Source organism: Crinia signifera, chromosome 5 (assembly GCF_055691185.1).
Source record: "Crinia signifera chromosome 5, ASM5569118v1, whole genome shotgun sequence".
NCBI classification, from domain to species: Eukaryota; Metazoa; Chordata; class Amphibia; order Anura; family Myobatrachidae; genus Crinia; species Crinia signifera.
Window position 1 is genome coordinate 289998370 of NC_139221.1, and position 20608 is coordinate 290018977.

Genomic DNA, 20608 nt, shown 5'->3' on the forward strand with positions numbered 1-20608 from the left:
GCTACCTCGGTATACCCTTTTGTCCCAACTACAGTAAATGAAAACAATTTTGTAAGCTGTGAAGTGATCAAAATTGACTAGAAATGAGTGGAAACTAATGTTATTGAGGTTAATAATACTTTAGGGGCAAAAACAGGCCCAAATTCTGTTATTTTAGCCATTTTTAGCATTTTTTTCATAAAAATCCAGATCCAAAACCAAAACCCACAAGGGTGGTTTTGCCAAAACCAATCCAGATCCAAAACACGAAGGGAGATCCAGATCCAAAACTAAAACCCGAAAAAGTGGCCGCCGCACATCTCTAGTTTATATTGTAGAGAGTGCTAATAGATGATGGTAGAAACCCCAGACGGACCCAATAGGTGGAGCTAGGCACACCCCTTTGACAGTGCACCCCTTAATAAAATGTGGTGCGCACGCCTATGCAAGTGAGCGATAATCAGTAGATTGCAGCCACAGATTCATTTGCAGATTTTTTGACAGGAAGGGTCAATTCGGGGGAGATTACTGGGAATGGTGGCAGAAACATTGGGGTGTTGCGACTGTTTTTGGGGCCTTTCTCAACCTGCATCTGCAATCCCGTATGCAGAAAACATGGCGCCAGCATCTCAGTTCCGGACCATAGACTCGCCGGCTTGGGGTTTGTTCCTTATTTCCGTGTTGATGCTGTGTATGTGTACACAGTTGCAGTTGGGTCTATTGGGCACCTCTATCCATTACAGCTGCTTCACATGCGTGGTTTACTAAGTCCCATGGGCGGAAATGAATGCAGTTGCATAGTGTATAGAATACAAATCACAATCAGGCCCTCGGTTCTAACCTGCTGCACTAATTACCAAGCCTTCATTTATCAAAATGTTACTAGTCCTGTAATAATATAGTGAGATCACCGACTACAGCCATGGTGATAATTACTGTAAGTACTATTTACAACTGGTCTAATACATGCTACTTTCTTGCCTTAATCCCTCCTTAGAAAAATCAATGACTTTTCTGTGAAAAATTGATGTAAAAATCAAACATTGAGTAAATGGAAAAAGGCCAGCATGGTTCTGGGCAGAGGCTTGGCTCTGGTGTATCTTGTGGCAGCGTGTGGAACTTACTGCCTGGCCTGGAGACCTAACAGCCCGAAGGACACCGAGAACGGCAAACATACGTTTTTACTACATACGCTCAATACAAGTGCATCTTGTGAAAGGAGAGCGAAGGTGTCTTCTCTGGATGTATGGAGTGCCTCACTGGACGATGCTCTAGGTATACTGATATTTATTTTATTCACATCATATATTGTTTGGATACAGATAATGTTTGCCCAGACCTTGAGCTCAAATTAGCAGCTGGTCTCCCAAAAAAAGGTAAACGCCCAACCTAATAACACATAAATACAGACAACATAAATGGGTAACCAGCGCTGATAACAGATGGCAATAAATGCTATCTGTAAAAAAAAGGGTATCTGTTCCCTTTAAGTTTCCCACGGAGTGCCACATCAACATAGATGTAATCCCATTGCGCTTGCAGATAGAAGTGAACTCACATTAGCGTTCTATTCAGGTGTACATATAAATGGTTTCTTTACCACGACTTTCAACTTCAATGACATGAGCTTAACCTACATTATAGTTCTCTCACGCGTTCTCATAAAGGTATCTTTTTCCCATAAACGGCAGCCAGATGATGAGAAAAGCTTGCACAATTTATTCCAGCATAAAACACAGATAAAACGACATGTAGTTTAAAAGTTCTCAGTACGTAGAGAGAGATCACACAGGTATACTGGCTTTAAGATGGCTCCAAGCTGATTGCCGGTGAGGCGTGCAGCAGATAAGGCCGGACCGGGGTTGCGTGTCAGCGTCAGTGTCCGTGTATATGAATACCGGTGGTTCTCTCCCAGAGACGGAAAGCGGTCCAGATCAACGCGTTTCAGATATTTGGTATATCATTTTTTCAAGGGTACATCTTGAACAAGGATATACCCAATATCCGAAACGCGTTGATCGGACCGCTTTCCATCTCTGGGAGAGTACCTCTGGGAGGTGGCTTGAAGTGAAACCAAAAATGTGACTTCACCATCACAACTGTATGGGCACACTGGACAGCTGTCCCGAGCCCCACAATTCTAGGGTCCTCCAAGCCGGGGTGGGTGGTGGTCACACAATTCTCTACCTGCCCCCAGCCTGCAGCCAGACAGTGAATGGCTGTCATCATGCTGATTGGTGGATGGCTGCAGCTATCTACCAATCAGACTGCTTACACCTATTCACTCTATGGAAGCATGGGAAGAGAATGTGCAGGAGCAGCATGTTATGATTTGTTATAAATGGTTTCCATGAATGAGTGTGCAGGTCGCCTCAGTGCAGTACTTTGCTCTGGGCCTATTACGCTGTTAAGAAGGCCCGATTCACGGGTATCTCAGTGAACTTGGATATGTTCCTAAATGTAGATCCGCAGACACTGGGGCCATATTTAAAGTAGAAATGAAGCAGTGCTTTGTGTAGGCTGGTGCAGGTGTATATAGTACATATGATGGTGTGCAGATGGTAGAGTGTTTACATAAGTAGACCCATAAGTCTGAAAGCTCAAAACGTAACATGCATGTGTTGTGCGTATTAATGCTGGGAATGTTTTTTCAGCTACTGGATTCGGTCCATTTATATTTATTGTGTCATAATACGCTGTACCATAATAATGTTACAGCAATTTCCTCCCTTTTTATTGCTACACCTTTTAAACTCATTAAACAAAAATGTCTGTTGTAAACTCCCAGCTGACCTGCCCATTGACCCAATCAGAGACAACTATGTAAGAAGAGTGAAAGGCTGTATCTTCTCCCATGTCTACCCAACTCCATTCACTTCTGATGTGCGGCTCGTCGCTGTGTCGGGGGTAAGCTTCATCAATGTAGTAAACGTATAGTAATCGGCGAGACTAATAGTAATCCACAATGCCCACTTGTGACGCGGAGATACACTGTTATAGTTTAGCATTCCTGGTCTTTACCCATTGGTCTTTCAATTGTCAAATAAATGATTGGAGTTACCCAAGCACCAGTAAATGGAATGAGTTGACATCTACTGTCCTAATGTTGTACTCCTTAAGATAGCCACAGACTGTATCCATTAGATAACTCATGGGAAGTACATAAGAATTATTATCCGCTCCTTATGTCATAAGGCTAGGTCACATGGGTGTATATGACTTGGGATGGCATGTCTGGGCTGTAGGAATGTGACACATGCTGCAGTAGCTACCATAGAGATCGACATTATTTACCAGCTGGATACCCGTGACTGCATGTGGGCACCCACGGGCCAGCGCTGCCAGCCACACGGTAGAAGCATTATTAGTCTTGCCATTGAAGAAAATACATTTCTGAAATTGAACCTATATGCCAGGTTTAAATCCCATTGCCATCCCAGTCACCATCTGACCTGGGAGATTGCCTGTAGTCAGTAAGTGTGCAGAGCTGAATACAATTGCATGCACTGTATAACCGTGGCATTTACATAAGACATTCCATCCCACCACCATCCGTTTTGCTGAGCCATATCAGTCCCATCCCCCGCAAGTTACCTGACTGCTGGGAATACCACCTGTCTTCTCTAAAATGGCGCCTGCTCAGAAGACTGTGGCTAAGTGCCAGGATCTTTGCTTACCCCTGTGCCTGCTACATCTTTCCCAAAACATCCTAGTAACTCATAGACCCCTGTGCAACAGACTCATTATGGATACCCCAGTACTGTGCAATAAATACTATATATAATGATGTAATGTTGCATTGTCCTATCTTATAGGATGTATTGGAGAATCTGCTGGATCTGGATTCCTCTGTTGTAGACACAATTGACTTTCTCCACTTTGTAAGCGGTAGTAAATGGATTTCTGGATTTGATCCTCTAGCTCACAGATACGGCGGCCACCAGGTAACTATAAGTACCCATCACTTCATGTGGTTATAGGAATATCTAAGTAAAGGTGCCCATACATAACCGACGATTTCGCACGATTCCGATCGATCGGACCAAGAAATTGGCCCAAATTGGATGCGTGTGACCTCCCATCCGACCCGATGCGTGGTCCCGAGCACATCAGGTCGGACCCTACAGATTGAACCTCCTGCAGGTTAAATCTGTCAGATCGGACACATCAGCTGCACATCGTGGGTGCTGTTTAGTACCCATGATGTGTTGGTCCGATCCGTAGGTGTGTGCCAGCGGTGAAGCACTGCTAGCACACACCTATGTAAAGGGGGTGGGCAACACAAAAACGCCTGGAGGCTGTGGGTGCAGGGGCGGCGGGGTGGGCAGTCCAACCTGGGCAGTGTGGGGCTCGGGCTTCGTGAAGCGCCTGGGGGCTGTGGGTGCAGCGACGAAGCGGGCAGTCCGCAGTGTCCATAAAGCGCTGAGTGAGCGGAAACTGTGGACAGTGGCGGCAGAATTTGAAAGTTCAAAAGATAGGCCAGTCGTTGATTGGCTGAGAGTGCTCTCTCTCTCTCTCTCTCTCTCAGCCAATCCGCGACCGGCCTATTTTTTAAATTTTCAAATTCTGTCGCAGCTGTCCGCAGTGTCCACTCACTCAGCGCTTCCCAGACACTGCCCCCGCAGCTCCCCAGGAATTTTGTTTACCAAATTAATCCATTCACCTTCACTCTGTTTTTCTGTCATTAGTTTGGTATATGGGCCGGCCAGCTGGGGGATGGCAGAGCACATTTAATTTCTACGTATATAAACAGGTAATTTACAAATATATCTCTATTATATATCTCTATCTGATTATATCTAATCTTTTTTATTTAATAAAATAATAATGGCCCTTATACTGGTTGGTGCAGATATGTCCGCGTGCGTTCGTTCCGCCGATGTTTTGTGTCTGCGCATGTGCAGAGGCATATCTGCGCATGTGCGAAAGGGACATACGTCCAAATTCCGCATGAATTGTTTACACTACGAACAGGGGGAGGAGAGGGGCGTGAAGGGCTGTTTGGCCTCATTAACATATGCATATGCCCCGCGTTTCATGGGCGTTCCCATGCAAACGCTGGGCGTACGTATGGTAATGCGGCCGTGACGCACGTGTAGGGGGCGGACATATGACATTGCCCGATGTCAGCTGCCCCCCCAGATCCCTGCTTTTGCACGGAGAAATGCCCGAGTGGTCTGAGCTCGCGGGAGCTGCCTGACCGCTCGGTCCTGCATTCGATGGTATGCGACCATCGAATGATGGGGGAGGTTCCTAGAGATGGAGGAGGTGTATACATGAGAAAACCACTCGTGCTCCATGCGGTCAGCGGCTTACCGCATTCGGACGGAGTGAGCGATCCGTACGGAAGGCGGGGTTTAGGACGCACGGTCCTGGCCGCATATTCGGCTCCGGCCGCACAGACCAGAATAAGGCCCAATATTAGAAAACTTTATAGATTTTTTTTTAATTTTTTTTATTAAAGCCCATAGAATTAATTTCCAAGAGTAGATAATGACAGGCTGCAGCACATACTGCGTGACTTCATGCTGCAATCTGCGGGCATAAATACATCGCTGCGACTGGTGTAGTAAATAAAAAGAGACTTATAAATATATATAATAAATATGATGGTAAGAGTACACAGAGATATGGCTATCACCAATAAATACAGTGCATGCTCTTATAAAAATAGTTTACAGTATTTATGTAATGATATTTCTAGGCACAAAACATCTTATGCAATTAAAGCTAGACAAATAATTAAATTCACCAGGAGACAGGCATGTCGATCCAAATCAGTCAGGTGCACCCAAACCACCCTTAAGTTGCCCATACACTTGTCTGATTTGGGACGATTTCGCCAGATCCAGACGGATCGGGCCGAGAAATCGTATGTGTTAGACACCTCATCTGACCTGTTGCGCAATCCCGTGCGTATCGGGTCGCACCGTACAGATTGAACCTGCTGCAGGTTCAATCTGTCAGTTCGGACCCATCAGCGTCACATCGCGGGTGCTTTTAAGCACCCATGATGTGTTGGTCCGATCCGTAGGTGTGTGCCAGCGGTGAAGCACTGCAGTCACACACCTATGTGCAGCAGCAGGTCCAGGCAACGGTGATCCGGGCAGCGGTAGATGGGAAGCGGCGTCCAGGCAGCGGACATTCGGGCAGCGGCAGCTGGGAGCCTGTTGTGCTATTTGCCGGAGGCTGATTGGCTAAGACATTAAGCCAATCAGCGTCCAGCCAGTCTTTTAAAAATGTTTTCAAATTCAGCAGAGCTTTGCTTCCCGTCCCGCCCGGCAAAGAGCGCTACTTAGTTCCCAGCCGCAACACGGACCCCGCTGACTGACTGCCCAGCGCTGCAGGGACCTCACTGGCTGCCCCGCACTGCACGGACCCTGCTCCCCGCTGCTGCCAGCTCCCTGGGGATATACTGTACATGCAATAAATCACATGCGATTTATTAAATGTAATTTGCCACATCAAGTTCCAAATCATAAGCGAGCCTCCCGGGGCAAAGTGCTCAAGGGCAAAGTGGCCTGACTTTTCCTCAGGACAAGTCAGACTAGTGTATGCTTTTAGTCCTAGACCTAAATTAGCTACCAAGGAAGCAGCAAGTATAATGCCTTGCCTACCAATATAACAGTGGCATACTCAGAACTACTTGGTTTACATTATTTGAATCCTTGTCTCAAAATGAAATATGGAGAATAAGGCTGGGTACACACTATACATACAGATAGTGGTAGATGCTCAAATTAGTTCAGTACTAATTTTCAGGTGCATGAAAAGGGAGGGGTTAATACTTTGTCAGTAACAAGACATTGGTTCCCCCGGCACACTGAATAGTAATAGTAACCAATCTTGAACACTACATGATAATAGAATTCAGAGATATTGGTTACATATACCTGCGCAGGTGTATGACATGCCCCCATACGTACTGACGAAACGCGTTGGGGTGTGGTTATCCGACGTACTGAGTCTGGTCCTGGTCCGTGGTTATCTTGTGGAGTGAGACGCTGTGCTGACATCTTGCCGCTTTCCCTGGTACTTCGCTGAAGTCGGACGGCTTTATGCGGTGACGGTGCTCCACGATTTACGCTGATACTTTCTTTCTTTGATGTATGTGAGCTTTTATACATTCTTAGTAAAAGATGAATACATTATTGCTCATTATTGGTGCGCTCCTCTTATTTAGTTTCTACATATATATATATATATATATATATATATATATATATATATATATATGTGTAAATGTTTCATTTGCTCCTTTTGATGCAATGTAAATTAATCCTGTAGGTATGGAGAGCGATGGGAACTTCAGTTAAAAGGCTCTGGAAAAACACCATATTCAAGGTAATATTGTTTAATCGTTTGTATATAAAAAAAAAAAAAAAAGACGGGTTTTCTTATGTGACATCCTCTAAATTGTGAGGTTTACTCAGCGAGCTCACTATTTGTCTGTCTTACCATGTGGGTATAACATAAACAGCCTACCACTTGGGGTGCATGTAAAAGAGCCAGTGACTACACTATGTATAACATAGCCAGATTATTATTATACTATCGGTGCTCTGTGATGGTTACTGGGAATATCACATAGCTAGAAATGATTGGTGGAGAAAGGAGGTTACAGTGTGGGTTACTGTATGGATGAAGGGCGCAGCTAAGACCTCTTACAGATTGCTGCTAGTCCTTAGCCCACAGGGCAGCAGGGATGTGTGGGTCTGCTACTGTATAGTAATGGGCACAATATTCCCTTGAGCTGTGTAATGATTGTTGTTCTGTTATTGGTTCCGCAGGAATGGTGATGGAAGAGCTGTGCTCCGCTCCTCTGTAAGGGAGTTCCTGTGTAGTGAGGCCATGCATTACCTGGGGATCCCCACCAGCAGAGCTGCCAGGTACAAACACAGTACACCATTCCCTCCTTAAGTAGATGTTGTTTAATCAGCGATAATCAGTTTTCCATTCACAGTGTAATTTCTTGTTAAATGAAGTATCTCTTTTTATTACTAAAGCTCACCTACACTTTTAACACCAACATCAGTTTTTGCAGCAGATTTTACTTTTGAGATCTTGTGGGGAAAATAAACATATGATCTATGTGGTTTATTGATAGAATACTAGATAGAATCAATCAATATAAATATATTACTGACAAATTAACCTTTTAGGTCCAACGTCTAGTCAGGCTCAACAGCCCTAGCGCTAGTGGCAGATCCAATGGTGAGCCACTTTAAAATAAGAACATTAACATCTTTCAACATTCAACGTAGACCATTTTTGGATAAAAAATAAATAAAAATTACAATTAATTTAAACATTTAAACCAGACTTTTTGAATTTCAAAAGAAAATGGACTGCAAAAGGTTCAATACTTTATGTTAAGCTTACACCTTTACCTAAGATTGTCACATTTGCAGCGGCTTTCAGACTTGGCTATAAAGTGCTAAAATGTATCATGTTCTGTTTTATAACCCAGTCTTGTGGTGAGCAATGATGCTGTCTGGAGGGATCCATTCTATAATGGAAATGTTAAGAAAGAAAGAGGTCAGTGATATCCTAACTGATTGCATTTTGCTGTATGACTCAGAACGTATACACATGACCCTGGTATTTTATTTGAACCCTTTGAGTCCAAGGGAATTTGTCAAAATAGGTGTGAAAATTGCCAAACAAACATTTTTATTCATCATAATGACCTGTAATGTTACCTTATATAGGAAATATGAATTTATATAACAAATGTGAGTGACGCTTACATTTTTAGACAATATTTTGCGCATCTCTCTCAAAGGGGGGTATTCAATCTTCAGGTCACGGCAGGCAAGCTTGCTCGCCCGCCGTGACCCGGTCCCGTTCTCGGTCAGCTCGACCGAGAACATGCAGGCGGGATTCAATGTCTCGCCTGCAGCGGGACGAGAAGGGGGTGTGACCGCGAGTTGCAGCCGGGAAGTGACGAGCTGCAGCCGGCAGCTTGTCACTTCCCGGCTGTTCTCATCAGAACGAGCCCGACAGCTAGAGATGTCGGGCTCGTTCTGCCGGGAAACCCTGTTCAATGCTGTCGGGGAAGACAGCATTGAATAGGGCCCGTCGAGCATCTCCCCTACGGGAGATGCTCGACGGCGATTGCATACCCCCCAAAGGGTTACATTATTGTGTAACTTAAACTGAATCTGCCACTTCACACAAATACTTCCAGTAATCAGGAGTACATAGCCTTCAGGTCACTGATTTACTTTATTATTATTATTATTATTATTATTATTAGTGTTGTTGGACAGCAATGTGTCATTATTGTCAGCTTTACTGATTCATGATTCTAGAGCCCTATCTGTGTAGAGTTTGTTCATTCTTCCTGTGTTTGCATGGGTTTACTGGCAGCCAAACACTGCCAACCCTGAAGCATCTCATGATCCCTCAGATCCGCGCATTGCTTCTATGTATAAACATAAAAGAAAGAAAGAAAGCGAGATGCACTAAACAAAAAAATGCGGTAAAAACCCAATTTTTGGGGGTTTTACTGCAATTTCATATGCAGTAAAGCTCCACTGCCGGGGCTTTGCCGTAGGGGGTTACACCAGCTCTAGCTCATAGAAGCCTCACTTCTGTCCGGGCAGCATTCTAGCAGGGGCTACCAGGCACAGCAGGAGGGGGGAGGCCCTGCGGAGACCCGCTCACTCCCGGGCCTACCGCTTCACAAAGGGCAGTTCTTATCGCAAGCGCTGTCCTTTGCGATACTAATCACATATGTTAATACATATGCAATTAATATGATTGCGATGTGCGGCAGCATGTACCGCAACTGCTTTGTACATACCGCCCAGAGTTAAAAATTAAAAACAAAATGGTATGGGGTCTCCCCTTTTAAGCATAACCAGCCCGGCTCTTCCTCCAAATAGTCAGCCCTGGCTGGCGTCCCTGGGTGAGTGGGGACCCACCCAATAAAGGGGTCCAACCCAAGGGCTGAAACCCAGGGCTATCCCAGGCACCCCTGGGTGTTGATTAAATATTGTGTTTGGATGTGGAACTACAGGTCCCGGCAAACCTTACCCACATGCTGGTATTTGGAGAACCACAAGTACCAGTATGTGGGACATTAAAGGGCCCCCTGGCGCTTGTAGTTCTACAATCAAACAAATGTTAAAATAAAAACACAAACACGCACACCGTGATTGTATAACTTTAATATGCACACACTTACACACATACTTACCTATGTTGACACCAGGCATGCTGGGGTTAGCCCCGGGCTTCAGACCTGGCCCTTGGGTTCCCTGGTTCCCACTCCCCCAGAAACGATTTGTACTTGTATTTACTACCGTGATTTTCATTAGTAAATGAGCAAAATCGGCTGATTTTTCAGTTTATTAAATTTAAAGAACAGAAAATTCGACCATAGTAAATTTCCTTCTCTGCCACGTGGCCCATGTGTGCTGTCCTCACTAGCAATGCCTGCCACCAGCGACGAACTGGGCCGCCGAATTGGCCCTGGCATTTGTGCACGCACACGACACAGGTCCTGTATGCACTGCCTCTCCCGGCTTGCAGGAGAGAGGGGAATAGCAGCGTGTGTTGCCCCCCTCTCTCCTGGACCTCAGTGGCACACAGAGAGAGCCACCGGACCCGCCGCGAGTCCAGCGTCTCTCTCTATCTCTCTCTGTGAGCCGATCGGGAGGCGGAGCCTCTACCTTGCAAAAAGAAATGGGCCCACCAGATGGGCACCAGATGGGCCCTTCCTGCTTCTATAGTATATGCTATCGCTATAGAACTATCGGCCACCCTTATATGTTCTCTGGTAGCCTCAACAAAGACCTTGTGGAGGTCACTAATACATCCTATTTTGATCATGGTATTTTAGACTTTTTTATATAACTAAAATATGAAATATATAAACTTTTTATGCAGGTGCAGTGGTTCTACGGGTTGCAAAATCATGGTTTCGAATTGGTTCACTTGAGGTTTTGACTAATTCTGGTGAATTTGACTTACTACGGTAAGTCCATAGTCTTACATAGATAACCAGCCATTATTTTTGTTACAGTAACCAATCAAGCAATTACTGGGAAGAACATGCCATACATGTCCTATACTTGTGTACAAATTGGGGGTTATTCTGGTTCACTCGCAAAGGCAAATTCACTTTCAGATGGACAAAACCATGTGCACTGCAGGAGGGGCTGATGCAACATGTGCAGAGAGAGTTAGATTTGGGTGAGTTATTTTGTTTCTGTGCAGGGTAAATACTGACTGCTTTGTTTTTGCACTGCAATAAAGATGTCAGTTCGAAGTAAACCCCCACCCAAATGTAATCTCTGCACATGGTACATCAGCCCCACCTGCATGGCATATGGTTTTGTCCATCTGAGAGTGAATTTGCCTTTGCGAGTGAACCAGAATAACCCCTATTGTTTCATGGGAACTTGGGCGGCAGAGAACCGGCAATTTGGTGGGGACCCTGGATGGAAAAAAACAGCAGCAGCCCCCCTCCTACGCCCAGATAGAAGCCGTCGCTGATATAATATGTACCACTGCAACCCTGGGTCCGGGCAGCGCCGCTGAACAGTATATCAGCCGCTGCCCGTCCCTGCCCCCCAGCAACCTGGCTGTGTGTGGTGTGACGTCACAAGGTCATGCTGTACACAGCCGGGGGAGGGAGGCAGCAGGAGCTGGGCAGCCGCTGAAGCTGAGAATTTTCCAAATTTGCCAGTCTGCGCACTGGAGTACAACACAGAAAATTCTCAGGAGTGCCACTGAAGGGGTTAAACATTTAATCCACTTATACAAAAAAAATAGATGTATTCTATACAGTATTCACCAATGAGCGCTACATTTGATCTCTATTTTGCAACTAATGTGAAAAGATGCTAGAAGAATACATTACAAGTAATGTATTATATATTCTCTTTTGCAGGAAATTAGTTGACTTTATCATAAAGGAACATTTTCCATCTATTAGCACAACAGATCCTAACAAAGTATTGGTGAGTTCTAAAGAATGAGCTACATTTCCCAGCTCAGATAAGTATTTATTGTCTATCAATGAACCCCTGCTTATAGCTGCATTTCTGTCTATAGTAAATGATGGGCCCAAGGCAGGCCCCTTATTTCCTTTCTGTCAGTTTGTTCTTGGGAGCTTTGTAATCCACCAGTAGCTCCACGGCCAAGCTGTATTTAATACATATAGTTGCTCTGTGGTATGCTTCTTGTTACATGCCACTAGTTCCAGGTAACATGGGGCTTTGTTTTTCGGGGAAATTTTATATTAAGAGGAGGTTGTCTGATAGAGTGCAGCTGCTTTCAGGTAAAACTTTGAACATTTTCAATAGGTCATTGTGTATGTTTCATTGTAATGATTATAAGCATGTTAGCATTAGATTTATCTAGGGGAGATGTATCAAGGTTTGGAAAGAGATAAAGAACCAAACAAACAGCTCCTAACGTTGCCTGCATAATGGCAGCTGATTGGTCAGTCCTTTATGTGTGCCCACTTTATCTTTATCTGTATAACAGGACTTGTCCTTGCAGGTGTTCTTCTCCAAGGTGGTTTCTCAGACTGCAGATATGATTGCACGGTGGATGTCCGTAGGGTTTGCACATGGTAAGTTCATATAACATTCTCTACAGCCAAAAGGGGATAAGATAAATAAATAATAGCCGTGTTGACGACCATTAAATTTGTGTGTTAACATGTTAATGGTTGTTAACACTTAGGGGGGTATTCAATGTGCCACCGATAGTGGCGGGGTCCTATTCTATGCTGTCTTTACTGACTGCTTTGAAGAGGGATCACAGCAGAATGTTCCAGGTTTTCGAGGCTATCGCAATTTTGCACATTTTTATTTTTATTCTTTCTTTGCTCTAATTAGCACTTTTCGCTAATTAGCAATCTGTGCTGAATCAGACTATTTGCTCCCAAAAAGCAACTCATTTTTATTTACTGAAATAAACATTACTCAGAATTGTGTTTCTTGTGAATAAAGTGTCGCAGCCACTGATGTATTTTTAGTTTACATACAGATGACACATTTGTTAGCATACAGAGATATATTGGTGCTTGGACACTGAAGTCACATGTCAGTGTAATCAGTCACTCGGGATGGCTTCCAGCAGCCCTATGAGGACAGAAACTATCTCTTATTGCTCCATTAAAATCGTTCCAAGGTCACTGCATACTTCTCTGTGATCTATGGATGTCTTGTCTAACACAAGCATTGTATGGGACGGGCAATGTGACCTTTCCTCTAAAGTATAAGACAGAATCCTTATCTCTGCCTTCAAATAGCTTCACTGCTTGTCATAATGTATGATAACATACATAAAACAGCCTTGTATGGATAGCGCATTGCCTGTTGAATATAATATATTCATCAATATTCTGCATTTAGAAGGTTGACGCCTGATATTTTTTGTAACAGCGGGGCATACATTTCAGATGTGTCCATCAGATTCCGGCCATCATTTCTCTGGGACTATCTAAAAAAATCATTGCTACAATTTGATTGGTTGTTGGGCCACACTTGTGTAAGCCTGACTTAAATTCATACAGTTGGCATTATCCAGTTAATTGTGGTAATTGCTTCACACAAAGCTATCCCGCTAGCCCTAATAAGCCAGCGTGGCCAAAAACACACAGATTTCACTGAACCTGTGTGCTTTCAGGAGAATTTTTTCCAGGCAATCTAATTAGATAGCCCCCACTCTCCCCTCCACCTCCCCTTCAAAAAAGAAAACTAAAAAAAAATGGAGAAACATCAGGGAAAAAAAAACAAAAAAACGTTTTTCGCTCTCAGTGTTTCTTCTGGGCTAATTGGATACCCTCCAATGAATCAGAAAATCTCCACATATGTAGTTGCTAATTTAAAAAAAAGAAAAGGAGCTTTATTTACATGTGTACGCTGATTGGAATCAATATGCCCATAAACTAATAAACCACTTATACCTTTAGAATGACTTGTTTAATACTTGCCATTAGGGCCCATATAGTTCGGTGGTATTGGGGCAATTATCCATTCTCCAAATGCCTGGTGATCATGGAAATGTCGAAATGGGGTTTTTGGTGGGTTCAATCGCACAAGATTATCACATTTAAAGCTATACAGGTCTTTAATATAGGCCCTCTGCAGGTATTGGTGTGTGTTTAAATAACATTTGTGGTTGCAGAGGTGTGCCACCACAGACAATTTGTAGACAGAGTATATCAAAAGACAGGGTAAGGATTGTCAAAGGTGTGGTGCACCAAAAGAGAAAAAATAATTTTTACACATAAAACATACTTTTTATTGGTTTCTTTTAAAACTGCGAAATATACAGACTAACATGTAACATAAAACGGTGAGTACAGTGATTTTAAAAACTGCACGTGCGGTGTCAACATGCAATGCCCTCTACTGTGAAGATACACTCTCTTATTATTTATTTTTTACACATATATCCCTTGCGGTATCCGATGACTTATATTAGTCTTATTACAGATATCCACGGGTAGGTGGGAGATCTGGTGTTGGTCTTAGGTAGGTATTGTAGGCCTGATCACCTTAATCCTTTTCCCACAATTTAAAGATTTATGCACTATCTCAATTCACTGATACTAGTGCTATACACAGATAGTGGGGATACTTTTATGTATAGGTGTTTGTTAGATTTAAGCCAAACTCAGAATCTCCTGATGTGTATAGTATTTCCAATCCCTGCGGTGTTTGGTGCACACTTATATTGGATATCCAATAATGGTCTTTATTGGGTATGGTGGATTAATTGATTGTGGGGGAAGAATATCCCTGTTGGGTCCCCTTTATATTTTGCCACATTTTCAAAGGATTATTGCACTATCTCATTCACCGATGGGGGTTCTATACATATAGTTCACGGATAAAGTTTTACCAGGATATATAAATGTCTGCTGGTGACCTAATTAGATTAATCCCCTAATAATAGGTCTGTAGCTGTATCATTTATTAGGTGATTTCTACGGGTTTTAACAGCAAGAAAACAGTATTAATCTCTTATTGGTATTAGTCCTGTTGTTAATAATCCTCGTAGATAGCGTTTTAGCATATAAATCAAGGCAACATATGATTATCTCCCACGGGGTTTGACAGCAGAATTAAGGACAGAGACACTGTTTGTCTATAATGATTAGCTGTCCTGTTGTCAATTGCCCTCTTCAGAGACGTTGCATTTAATTATCACAGCATATAATATGATCCGCTGTATCAGATTAGATCAAAAAGTATGATCATAGGATGAATGATTTATTGTATCAGCGGAAAACAGCCTTGTGGGAACGGAGCGGTCAGGTCTCATATGTAAGGCTGGAGACCAGGTACTGTAACCCTCACGGGTGCTCAACGGAGTCCCAGAGGCTGTGGGGTTCACCTTATGCAGACAAGTATTATAACAATTTCAACATTAGAGTCCTAAAAAGGACTTGGCCCCAGTCCTTGGCCCCATTCTGTTCTCTCTGTACACCTCCTCTCTGGGTGCACTCATTAACTCCTTTGGCTTCCAATATCACCTCTATGCAGATGACACCCAAATCTACCTCTCCTCTCCTGATCTGTCCCCCACTGTTTTCTCTCAAGTTTCCAACTGCCTCGCTGCCATCTCTACCTGGATGTCTGAGCGATTTCTGAAGCTGAATATGGACAAAACCGAACTTATTATCTTTCCCCCACCCAGAGCTATGCCCCCTACTAATATCTCTATCACTGTTAACAACACCATCATCTCCCCTGTTCCCCAACTCCGCTGTCTGGGTGTCACTCTTGACTCCTCCCTCTCCTTTGCACCCCACATCCAAACGCTGGCCCATTCTTGCCGGTTCCAGTTACGCAACATTGCTCGCATCAGGCCCTTTCTCTCACAGAGTGCAACTAAGCTGATCATCCACTCATTGGTCATCTCACGGCTTGACTACTGTAATGCTCTTCTCACCGGCCTTGCTCAATCCCAACTAGCTCCTCTCCAATCTGTCCTCAATGCTGCAGCCAGGCTTATCTTCCTCTCCCGCCGCTCTAATTCTGCTACTCCCCTTCAACAAAATCTGCACTGGCTTCCATTCCCCTACAGAATCCTCTTCAAACACCTCACACTCACATACAGGGCCATCTCTAATTCCATTGCTCCATATATCTCTAACCTCATCTCCATTCATACACCCTCCCGCCCTCTACGGTCAGCTGACGACTGTCGTCTCTCCTCCACCCTGATCACTGCTTCCCATGCTAGAGTACAGGACTTTGCCCGTGCTGCACCCCTTCAGTGGAACGCACTCCCTCGCTCCATTAGACTCTCCCCGACCTTGCAAAGCTTCAAACGGGCACTGAAAACTCACCTATTCATCAAAGCGTACCCTTCCACTGCATAAACCAGCTGGTTCTCCGACCCCTTGCCTGTTTACATCCTGCTATCTAACCACCACCCCCTCGCTTGCACCTCTTGTAATCTGTCTGTCTCCCCTTCCTACTAGATTGTAAGCTCCTCTGAGCAGGGCCCTCTTCCCTCCTGTTGTCAAAGCCCACTTCTCTTCACATTTCACTCACAGCTCTCCTTTACTCCAACACTCAGTGACCATCTTCATCTGCATACTCCTCTCCATCATTGGCCTCAAGCCTCTAGTTGTTTGTTGATTGAGTCCTCACTACTTATATCCAAGCTGTAATGTGTATTGATCTGTGGCGCTCTTTATTTGTACTGTATTTTTGTTATTTATTCAATGTTATGCCAAGTTTTGTTTCCCTGTATTGTTCCTTTGTACGGCGCTGCGAAACACTTGTGGCGCCTTATAAATAAAATTATAATAATAATTATAATAATATATCGATAGGAGTCCTTACAAGGACTATATCAGGACACAAGTAGAGGCATGCAAGTGAAGCGATCACACGGCTAAGGTGGCCGGCGTACGCTTCGCAGATCTTCCTCAGGGCAACCTGCGCTGTTGTCCTGAGTGGGTTTAAGTAGCAGTGTATCATTTGAATTCTCCAATCAGCAGCTTCCATCGCCGCGTCATGCCCTTAGCGTCATCCACATGACGTGGGTTCTGACAGTAATTCTGGATGTCCGTATTCAGCAACATTATCTCTGCTGCTGTGTTTATTGTGAGTGGATACATTTATTTTCACGTATATCGCATATCATTGCTATTGTATTTTTCGTTGTAATTAATGACATCGCCAGACATCGTAAAGCCATCAATGCTCCGCATTTTAATTGATAAGTATGATTATTATAGTGGTGTAGTCTGTTCTACACTCAGATTCTTTTACAGCGCTTGTTTCTGTAAGTTATTGATGCTTGGCTCTGATACATTGTGTATCGTATCTGTGTGGTCACTCGTAAGCTGTGAGCAGGAGGCTCTATTCATTAGTGGGTTAATTGTCGGATTAAGTGTCCTATGTTACTTAGCGTATTCATTCTGATGTCATAGGAATTGATTATTTATGAATAATTATATTAATAGACTGTTGGGTATTGTAGATTGGTTTTTAATTTTATGTTGATTTTTATATTTATGTTTTATTTTTTATTTTTTATTTTATTTTATTTCGTGTTTTCGCAGGGTCATCCCCGAGAGTATCCCGGATTCCGACACATGTAAGTAAGTAATCGTCTTCACAAATATTTATTCTTCACGTTGTTGAGGTGCAGTGTAATACACTGATTTGGAGTATTGGGACCAGGTTGTCCCTTTCTTCAGTTTGGATTTATGTTCAATTCATTAATCTTGACATTCTGCTCTAAGCAAACTCCTAGTTTTAAATATTACGCTATAATATGACTCATAGTGCTGTTGGTGTACTCATTATAATATCCCAGTGTTAAGGGTGGGTGTACAGTGTTGTATAAGGGAGGGAGGAAGGAACTAATTTAAAGGGGGCGGTGAAGAGCACTAGTATTCCGTGCCGTCGACACTACGGTGTGTCGATTAATTAAATCTTCAAAATTAATCCTGTGAAAAGCTAATATTAGCATAAAGTTAGGTCTGGAGGGTGAAGATAGGATGCCAGGTCCAATTGGATCCTGGCAGTATTAGGTGAAAGAGTCGTGATAACTGCGAAAAACATTAAGTGCAACTGCTGTAAAAATTCAAAAACAAACTGTGATAAACTGCCAGGGTGTAGTGATTCAGTATATCTATTTTCATACATGACAATATGCATTGGTGGTGTGTTATGGTTTATTGGGTATAAGTATTGATGGGGGTGGTGACATTCAAGTGAAGTGATATGTGAGTCCCATAGGTCTCTGGATTGGTATATCAGTGTATAAAGTAAAGATAAGACATTAGGAGATTGAAACATGAAAGAGTAAGATCTCTATGAAAAAATGATGTCATTGGGAGCAGAGTTATCAGGCATTCTCAGCAACATTATCTCTGCTGCTGTGTTTATTGTGAGTGGATACATTTATTTTCACGTATATCGCATATATCATTGCTATTGTGAGGGTTAATCCTATACCAGCATGCTTCCCATATTATATTTTTCGTTGTAATTAATGACATCGCCAGACATCGTAAGGCCATCAATGCTCCGCATTTTAATTGATAAGTATGATTATTATAGTGGTGTAGTCTGTTCTACACTCAGATTCTTTTACAGCGCTTGTTTCTGTAAGTTATTGGTGCTTGGCTCTGATACATTGTGTATCGTATCTGTGTGGTCACTCGTGAGCTGTGAGCAGAAGGCTCTGTTCATTAGTGGGTTAATTGTCGGATTAAGTGTCCTATGTTACTTAGCGTATTCATTATGATGTCATAGGAATTGATTATTTATTAATAATTATATTCATAGACTGTTGGGTATTGCAGATTGGTTTTTAATTTTATGTTGATTTTTATATTTATTTTTTGTTTTTATTTCGTGTTTTCGCAGATTTTGAAGATTTAATTAATCGACACACCGTAGTGTCGACGGCACGGAATACTAGTGCTCTTCACCGCCCCCTTTAAATTAGTTCCTTCCTCCCTCCCTTATACAACACTGTACACCCACCCTTAACACTGGGATATTATAATGAGTACACCAACAGCACTATGAGTCATATTATAGCGTAATATTTAAAACTAGGAGTTTGCTTAGAGCAGAATGTCAAGATTAATGAATTGAACATAAATCCAAACTGAAGAAAGGGACAACCTGGTCCCAATACTCCAAATCAGTGTATTACACTGCACCTCAACAACGTGAAGAATAAATATTTGTGAAGACGATTACTTACTTACATGTGTCGGAATCCGGGATACTCTCGGGGATGACCCTGCGAAAACACGAAATAAAATAAAATAAAAAATAAAAAATAAAACATAAATATAAAAATCAACATAAAATTAAAAACCAATCTACAATACCCAACAGTCTATTAATATAATTATTCATAAATAATCAATTCCTATGACATCAGAATGAATACGCTAAGTAACATAGGACACTTAATCCGACAATTAACCCACTAATGAATAGAGCCTCCTGCTCACAGCTTACGAGTGACCACACAGATACGATACACAATGTATCAGAGCCAAGCATCAATAACTTACAGAAACAAGCGCTGTAAAAGAATCTGAGTGTAGAACAGACTACACCACTATAATAATCATACTTATCAATTAAAATGCGGAGCATTGATGGCTTTACGATGTCTGGCGATGTCATTAATTACAACGAAAAATACAATATGGGAAGCATGCGGGTATAGGATTAACCCTCACAATAGCAATGATATGCGATATACGTGAAAATAAATGTATCCACTCACAATAAACACAGCAGCAGAGATAATGTTGCTGAATACGGACATCCAGAATTACTGTCAGAACCCACGTCATGTGGATGACGCTAAGGGCATGACGCGGCGATGGAAGCTGCTGATTGGAGAATTCAAATGATACACTGCTACTTAAACCCACTCAGGACAACAGCGCAGGTTGCCCTGAGGAAGATCTGCGAAGCGTACGCCGGCCACCTTAGCCGTGCGGTCGCTTCACTTGCATGCCTCTACTTGTGTCCTGATATAGTCCTTGTAAGGACTCCTATCGATATACAATCACTTTGTCTCTTATACTAGTCCTTTTTAGGACTCTAATGTTGAAATTGTTATAATACTTGTCTGCATAAGGTGAACCCCACAGCCTCTGGGACTCCGTTGAGCACCCGTGAGGGTTACAGTACCTGGTCTCCAGCCTTACATATGAGACCTGACCGCTCCGTTCCCACAAGGCTGTTTTCCGCTGATACAATAAATCATTCATCCTATGATCATACTTTTTGATCTAATCTGATACAGCGGATCATATTATATGCTGTGATAATTAAATGCAACGTCTCTGAAGAGGGCAATTGACAACAGGACAGCTAATCATTATAGACAAACAGTGTCTCTGTCCTTAATTCTGCTGTCAAACCCCGTGGGAGATAATCATATGTTGCCTTGATTTATATGCTAAAACGCTATCTACGAGGATTATTAACAACAGGACTAATACCAATAAGAGATTAATACTGTTTTCTTGCTGTTAAAACCCGTAGAAATCACCTAATAAATGATACAGCTACAGACCTATTATTAGGGGATTAATCTAATTAGGTCACCAGCAGACATTTATATATCCTGGTAAAACTTTATCCGTGAACTATAT

At 42.8% G+C, this 20608-nt stretch overlaps 1 protein-coding gene across 2 annotated transcripts in view; it reads left to right on the top strand.

Annotated features, from left to right (window-relative positions):
- The window catches only part of LOC146081180 (protein nucleotidyltransferase YdiU-like), a 67094-nt gene that overhangs the window by 8126 nt on the left and 38360 nt on the right, over positions 1-20608 (top strand). For both annotated transcript variants that reach the window (XM_083189228.1, XM_083189229.1), the window contains exons 2-11: positions 977-1254; positions 2768-2886; positions 3795-3923; positions 4668-4732; positions 7267-7323; positions 7770-7868; positions 8450-8517; positions 10876-10963; positions 11882-11951; positions 12496-12568. In XM_083189228.1, coding sequence (XP_083045354.1) covers positions 1047-1254; positions 2768-2886; positions 3795-3923; positions 4668-4732; positions 7267-7323; positions 7770-7868; positions 8450-8517; positions 10876-10963; positions 11882-11951; positions 12496-12568 — 976 coding nt within the window. In that variant the 5' untranslated portion in view covers positions 977-1046. The remainder of the gene's footprint in view (positions 1-976; positions 1255-2767; positions 2887-3794; positions 3924-4667; positions 4733-7266; positions 7324-7769; positions 7869-8449; positions 8518-10875; positions 10964-11881; positions 11952-12495; positions 12569-20608) is intronic.